A 7518-nucleotide genomic window follows, 5' to 3' on the forward strand; every position below is an offset into this window, starting at 1 on the left:
ACTACACCTCACAAGTATATAATACTACTGAGAATTTAAAGCTAAATTAAAAACAATAATCGTACATAAATAATAAAGCTACATATCAGCCGTTCAGTGCACACATCGATTAACTTCATCAACAAAATGTTGGGAGATGCGATCATATAGTGACATTATTTTTAAAAATTCCATTTATATTATAAAATCAAATAAATAATGTTATAAATATTATGTACTATTGTATGTTATATGTATAAAGTTATTATAAACGTAATAAATTATGACTATACCAAGTGCTTTGACACTTAAATTTAAGATTTTTTAGAGAGTGGAGTTAATCGATGTGTGTATTGAACGGCTCATATACAAGGTGGCGCTAAAGTAATCCTCCTATCAGAAAATGCTATAAATTTTGCGATTGGCCCCTAATGTCAGTTCTGTTTTGACATTTGTGTAGTAAACACATGCGAAATACACGTTAATAAACAATGTTACGCTACACTGCTCCAGAACGCGGAATATTGCTGACTATTTATTTGACCAATAATCGGTCGGTGACTTTGGCACAACGTGAATTTCTCCGCAGATTTCCTGGCCGTCCAACGCCTACTGGTGAAACACTGCGACGTTTAGCCGCTCGCCTCGAAGAGACGGGCACAACACGAGATGCTGCCAGGCGTGGCAGACCCCGAAGTAGCCGTTCTGCAGAGAATATTGCTGCTGTAGCCGAGGATGTCATGGAAGCGCCGTCGACATCGACCAGACGACGTGCCACGCAAATGGGTATCAGTCGACGGTCTTTACAGCGAATTTTGGTACAAGATTTGAAGATGTTTCCGTACAAAGTCCAGACGGTGCATCAGCTGTTAGCTGCTGACCGCCAATCGCGTCTAACATACGCTCAAGCCATCCTTAATCACCACCAAGAGGAAGATGATTTTTCATCAAAAATAATCATGAGTGATGAGGCCCATTTCCATCTTAGCGGGTACGTAAACAAGCAAAATTTACGCTTATGCGGCACTGAAAATCCGCGTGTAACCCACGAAGAGCCATTACACCCGCTCAAAGTCACTGTATGGTGTGCTGTTTTCGCTGGAGGAGTCATCGGACCTTTTTTCTTCGAAGACGTCGCGGGCCAAACGGTTACTGTGAATGGTGAGCGCTACAGAGCAATGATCAACGAGTTCTTTTTGCCGCAACTTGATGAATTGGGATTGGAAAACATGTGGTTCCAACAGGACGGTGCAACGGCACACACTGCACGTGCCACAACCGATATGCTGAAGGATGCATTTCCCGGGCGCCTAATCTCCCGTTTTGGCGATTTGCACTGGCCAGCAAGATCGCCTGATTTGACCGCTCCAGACTTCTTTTTGTGGGGCTTTTTGAAGTCGCGGGTTTATGTCAACAAGCCTCAGACTCTTGCAGCTCTTAAAGACAATATCCGTCAAGAATGTGAGGACCTATCGCCGGAAGTTTTGGCCAAAGTGATGGAAAATGCCATAAATAGGGCTCAAATGGCAATCAACTGTGGCGGCGGCCATTTACATGACATCATATTCTCGACTTGATGTAAAAAAAATTAAAAGACCAAATAAAAATAATCCAAAAGAAGAATCAAAGTTTTTCATTTTTTTTTTAAATTACAGCCAAAAAACATCGCAAGGTTACTTTTGCGCCACCTGTTATATATATTATTTATGTACATTTTTCTTTTTTAGCTTTTCGCAATTTCGTTACTAGTTTACGTATCATTGTAAATGATGTAATAACAGGTACCATAATGGGCAGGAACAATGGAATGTATATGGCATATTTTTGTTCGTCTGGAAAGTATAATTGCGCCAACAAGCTGGCATCGAAAAATGCATGTTCAGAGGCGATGAAGGCGCTTCTTGCGTAATTGGAGGCAGCTAACAAATTACCGCTTGCCAACGTCTGCTTCGCCAAAAGCACTATTTTATAGGCATTATTAATGGATTGGCCCACATCATCATTGATGACAATATAACTGATATTATCTGGAATTAAGGGGAGAAAAAGCTATTTTGCAATGAAATTTAAATATGAAATGTACGCCACTGCTTTACCCAACAACTTAATGAGACTCTGCAATGTATTACTTGCTGTGGTGATATGCATTACAGCGCTACGACGTATGTAGGCTTCATATTCCCAACGACGTGGTTCTATTTGCTCTAAGGCCACAGTCTTGACGCCATCAATATTAAACTGTAAGTAAAAGCATAATAATAGCAGTAACTATCAAAATAAGTGCAAGAGTTCTCACCTCTACATTTATGTCTAACAACTTTTGCAATTGATACAACATGATTTGCATAACATCATTTGTATTCACATAAAATTCGACAGGCTGCTGAGCGGCGTTGTAACTTACACACGCCTCTGCGGGTGGATTGGCAATGATAATGCCACCCCATTTAGGTGATATAAACGAGTCCACTTTTTGGCGCGTAGCTTGTTTATTGTGACGATTATAAATGTGCACAGGTGCTATATCGCATGGTGTTATATAGACCACTAAATTGATAGCTGGCTTGGCAGTTATACCAACGCCCAAATTTTTCTCGATTGATGTAATAATATGCGGCAAGTCGGTCTCGCCCAAAGCATAATGACGGCCTAGTTTCGAACTGTCGCGCACCTGCTTTAAGTCCGCCTCAAAAGGTAATTGATACTTCCATTGCGTCGTAAGCGTATAATTGGATATTTGAGAAACTTCTTTTAGAAATGGTGCAATGTAAGCTATGAGAGAAAAATTAGAGGTAAACCAAAATGACAGAATACAAATTCTCAATATAGACAAAACATACTTTCTACAGCCATGCGTACATTCCACTTGGCATTCATTATGTCCGGGCGTGGATTTAGTATGGAAACAACAACATCGTACTCGGTCTGTGGCGCTTCGCTCTTCACCCCGTGCCGGTGATCCTCGTTCAGTATTTGTTGTATACGATGTGTTTGTAGAATAAGCAGATTTATGACGTGCTTTATACGGCTAGCAGCTGCAGGGCATTCAAAATGGTAACTCCATGTGGGAAATAATAATAATTTGTTGCGGTCAACTCAGGTAACTTACAAGTATCGCTTCGTATTAATGCAGACCGGTCGGACGTAAGTAAAACTTCTTCCTGAAGCTTAGGCCACTCAATGAAAATAAAATCACCTGCTCGGATTTCCTCTTGTTTCAACAATAGACTTTCGAGGGCAGCAGGCGTCTTCGTGTTAAAAGCCTTTTCGAATGGTACAATTTGTACAAAGTTTGGTCGCCATAAATCTAAATTTGTACAAATTTAAGTTTAATTTGAATACAAAATTCGTTTAGACAATAAGCAAACCATTGTTGGCATAAATTTCAGTTAACTCCTTGACTAGTAGTTCCGCTCGCGACTTCTCAAATGAAAATATGGCAATTTTGTTAGCGATTTCCAAAGGCTCATCGCTCAAACTCATGATGTCTGCTGATGGCAAACTGACTCTGTAGAGAGGGGAAAAAATGTTATTAGAAATAAAGTTTAATAGAAAATTACCAATGAAAGTGATTTACCTGTAAACTTCCGTTGTTTTCCACCACATCGGTACGCCCACAATAATGACCACAATCATAAAAGCCATCGAAGCAACGAGGCGGTATTTGTCTAAAAAGGAACAGAAATTGCGAAAATATAAATAAACTCATGTGGTATCTCCTTGGTCGAGTCGCAAACGTGACAGAGATTATACAACCATATCCTCAACTTATGCAGATGCCCTCTTTGTCTGCAGTGTTCCGTAAGGATAACTATTAGTATTTTTAAGAGTTTCTAGTGAGCAGCTGATTAGAATTTGGAAAATCTTCTTGTTATAACTCTGACTTTTCCTGGCGAAGGTCATCCCACCGAAGAATTGCTCTCCTTTCTGAGCTATTTCTTAATAGTGTTGGGATAAAAATATAAAAAATAAATAAAAAAACAGGACAAGAAATTCAAGAATTTCAAAATGGATCATCCTTTGGTACTGATTTAACTAAACCCCTTTTCGCGTACGGTTTTACTATAACAATTTAAATAAAACCACGATATACGTAAGTAATTTCAATATAATTTCAAGCGTATAAATTTATTCATCTCCTCTTAAGAAGAAGGGAACTAATTAAACAAACATTAAATTTAAGATCATTTAAATTAAAAATATAATTATCGCACTGATAACCCAGTTGATTATATTTGTGCGTCGCAATTCAACATATCAAAGTTCGGCATTCCAGTCTACTCTTTATAACTGCATGAAATCACATAGACTGGTCCTCTTTCTAGCGGTGTATTGCGCGACACATATTTAGTGAATTTTGTTGTTCCTTCACAACGGTACACAATATTCAGTGCATTATCAACTGGCGTAATAGTTAGCAATACAGAATCATCTTCCTCGCCGGTGTTATAATCATCATTGTTTCGTGGTTCATCCGCTTCGGGCGACAGATATGTAACAACAGCAGCACCTTCGCTAGCATTCAAATAGTAAATTAAGTCCAATGTATTTTCGTCGCATATGGCTTCATCGCCCAGCACAGTGTAGTTGCCGTGCGACCAACGTTGAACTTGTAAATTGTACGTTGGGCTAGTTGCATTTGGCCCAGCCAAGTCCAGATCTGTATAGTCACGCAATAAGGCAAACATTTCTGCGCTTGCAAAAAGTTCAATTAAGCGTGATATCGTTTTGCTTGCTGTATTGATGTCGAGTACTTCATAATTGTGTGCATTCGCCGGTCCTTCCAGTCGCCATTTTAACGTATCGTCTTTGAGTAGTTGTTCCATGGCCTGTTCAAAAGTTTCACGCCTTAAAAATTCATATAAACAAATTTCGGAGTTATCTTCTATGCGTTTTTGAATACTTTTTTTGGTTTGTGGTTTTAAGTACACCTCATTTAACAATTCATATATATCGATTGCTACGTTATTTGCTGGAGAAATAAAATCTAGTTTAGAGAATGGACGCATTATATCAGCAATCATGTCATTGTTAGACGCTCCATGAAACCAACCATTTATGGTTAGACGTGGGTAGTCGTAAGAAGTGACTTCACCGACTTGATGAAATGAACGGGAGCCCACTTTGAAAAAGGCAAATTGGTTATTTTTTGGTGATATTTTTCGCTTTACAGGAAATAGAGGAAAGCAGTTTTCATCACTACCGAATAGCTCGAGACAACCTCCTTGCTCTTCACGCCAATTTTCTACACTCTCCCACGGGGATAAGTAATAAATGAATGCAATCTGCCTATCTTTTAATAAGTCGTCATGCACCAGCAAGTAGTCTCCGCAGGTATACATAGAACAGGACGCTGATACATAATCCAACTTAAGGCCTGTTAATGCCTCCAGCCAAGGCCGCACTGTTCGCCGTAGCATTTGCAGAAAACTAGTAAGTAATTTACATTCGGCCATGTTTGATAAATCAGTACTTTGGTAAAATTCGTACAAATCCATTTGCTTCCGAGACCATTGTACCTTCTGTACCATCTCATCAACAAGTTGTCGGCAGGTCCTTTTGTTTTGCAGCAGATCTGGTAGCAGACACACCTGAAATGGATCTCTAAACACCTTTACTGATGTGGATAAATCATGATAGTCTTCCTTATCTTGAGCACTCCACTGTGCTTTCAATTGCTCTGCAAACGATGGTGATGTATATGAGTGATTCAGCGTTAAGTCCGCTGTGGTTTTAACATTCAAACTGAGCTTTGGTAATTTGCTACGGGGTTCATCGTCTACGATTCCAATATTAAAACCACCATTATTAGTTTCAGCAACTGCAAAAGCAATACAATGAATTTTATTGTATTAACCAGTAAAATGTAAAACGCATACCTTATCAAGTACAAATGTTTGTTAAAAATAAACTTTTATTTTCAAAGGACTGTTGTTTAGAGAATGTCTCCTTATTAAGGGCACTGAAAACACTTGGAAGCAGTTAAGCAGTGTGAAATATTTTGTGTTGATGCAATAATATTTCCAATTATTTTCGCAGAGGTGCCCATTGTTTGTTAGGCGACAGCCTCGCCCTGCACANAAGGGCACTGAAAACACTTGGAAGCAGTTAAGCAGTGTGAAATATTTTGTTTTGATGCAATAATATTTCCAATTATTTTCGCAGAGGGGCCCATTGTTGTTAGGCGACAGCCTCGCCCTGCACTTGGGCTGAGACAGACTAAATAAAAACATATTTTCGAGCTTACCTTCACCATCAGCAATGTCCTCATTTGTGCTTATAGCCTTTGACCTTTCCATGTTTCGTTTTTCTGTTAGTTTCCTTATTTTCAATAAATTATGGACCAAATAAAGCCGATTTTCTTTTCTTCAATAACGTGTGAAAATATTTTTTCGCACCTGACGGCAAAAAGCCGTGTGTCAGACCCAAGACAGAGTGGGAATGTCGAAAAAACATCGATGCATCGAAAATATCGATGTTTTGCTTCGATGTATCGATGTTTTTTAAAAACTGACATTGCCGGTACATTGAACCGTCATTCCAGTTTTTCAATTGTTCAAAAAAGAGAAGTGACTTTGTCCAAAAAATTTAAATGGCTGCAAAAAAATTAGCATTGGACCATAGATTACAGACTACACCACCTTGTATAAATTCGTCTTGCCATACTCGGTTCCCTGACTATTGAGGGGAGAGGGGACAAAAAAGAGAGTAAATAAGGTCCTCTCTCTTTCAGAAGCTACCAGTTTTAGTCCAAAGATTTTATGCTGGTAAATCCTGGTAAATGTATCGAACGATCAGCTGTAGTGGGTTTGGCAGCCAAATTGTAAATAAAAGAAAAGTGCACTCTGCTAATTCACGTTGAAAAGTACTTAGTTACTTATTTAAGGGGATTCTAATGCATTTGGAAGTTATTTTGATTATTTACATTGTGAGCTGATTGTGTTTAGGGATGCAAACGATGCATCGATATTTCTGAAACATCGATAACATCGGCCAAAAAACCGATGTTTACCATCGATATTTGCAAATTACTCAACATCGTAAAATTGGCGATATATCGATGTCAATTTTAACGATGTTTTAAACATCGACTTTAGTTTCGGTTCAAAATTACCATTGCGTTCACATCTTTATGTTATATTCTTTGGGCTCTGTCACACGGTCAGTATTTATTGACGTGATCCAAGTATCGCGATATTTTTTGACGGTGTAGTATGCAGTATTGATGGATCGTGATCCATATCGCAAAATTTCTAAAAATTTTTAAATCTGGATCGCGGATCGCAATACCGTCAATAAATATTGAACGTGTAGTACTTTCAAAACGCGATCCATACATTTCTTTAGTACATCTTTTAATCTCATAATGTAAACATCGGCTCTGCCTTCACTCTCGGGGCTTAAAATCTTTCAAAACAAATTGAACAAATCTTAAAATAATTGTCATAAATAATAAATGCATTATCTGTACATTATACGTACAAAATAAAAATATTTGCTTGCGTCATAATAAGCGTCCAGCAAAAAAAATATGCAAAT

General features: G+C 38.4%; 1 protein-coding gene across 3 annotated transcripts; it reads right to left on the bottom strand.

The window, feature by feature from the left end:
- Positions 1 to 249: 249 nt before the first annotated feature.
- sud1 (Prolyl 3-hydroxylase sud1) lies at positions 250 to 6448 on the bottom strand. 3 transcript variants are annotated; one of them, XM_017628128.1, is made up of 9 exons: positions 6227 to 6433; positions 3557 to 3647; positions 3348 to 3487; positions 3089 to 3286; positions 2820 to 3014; positions 2276 to 2751; positions 2076 to 2217; positions 1672 to 2006; positions 250 to 346 (listed from the first exon to the last, which is right to left on the bottom strand). In XM_017628128.1, the coding sequence occupies exons 1-8, from the start codon at positions 6276 to 6278 to the stop codon at positions 1684 to 1686; spliced, it is 1617 nt and encodes a 538-aa protein (XP_017483617.1). In that variant the 5' UTR covers positions 6279 to 6433; the 3' UTR covers positions 250 to 346; positions 1672 to 1683. The 3 variants fall into 3 exon arrangements, with proteins under 3 accessions (XP_017483617.1, XP_017483616.1, XP_017483618.1); XM_017628127.1 differs by lacking the exon at positions 250 to 346 and having other exon boundaries at positions 1614 to 2006; XM_017628129.1 differs by lacking the exons at positions 250 to 346; positions 1672 to 2006; positions 2076 to 2217; ... (3 more) ...; positions 3348 to 3487; positions 3557 to 3647 and adding an exon at positions 4074 to 5800 and having other exon boundaries at positions 6227 to 6448.
- Positions 6449 to 7518: the final 1070 nt, after the last annotated feature.

This window comes from Rhagoletis zephyria, unplaced genomic scaffold, assembly GCF_001687245.7.
Source record: "Rhagoletis zephyria isolate East Lansing unplaced genomic scaffold, Rhagoletis_zephyria_1.1 Rzeph_scaffold_05755, whole genome shotgun sequence".
NCBI classification, from domain to species: domain Eukaryota; kingdom Metazoa; phylum Arthropoda; class Insecta; order Diptera; family Tephritidae; genus Rhagoletis; species Rhagoletis zephyria.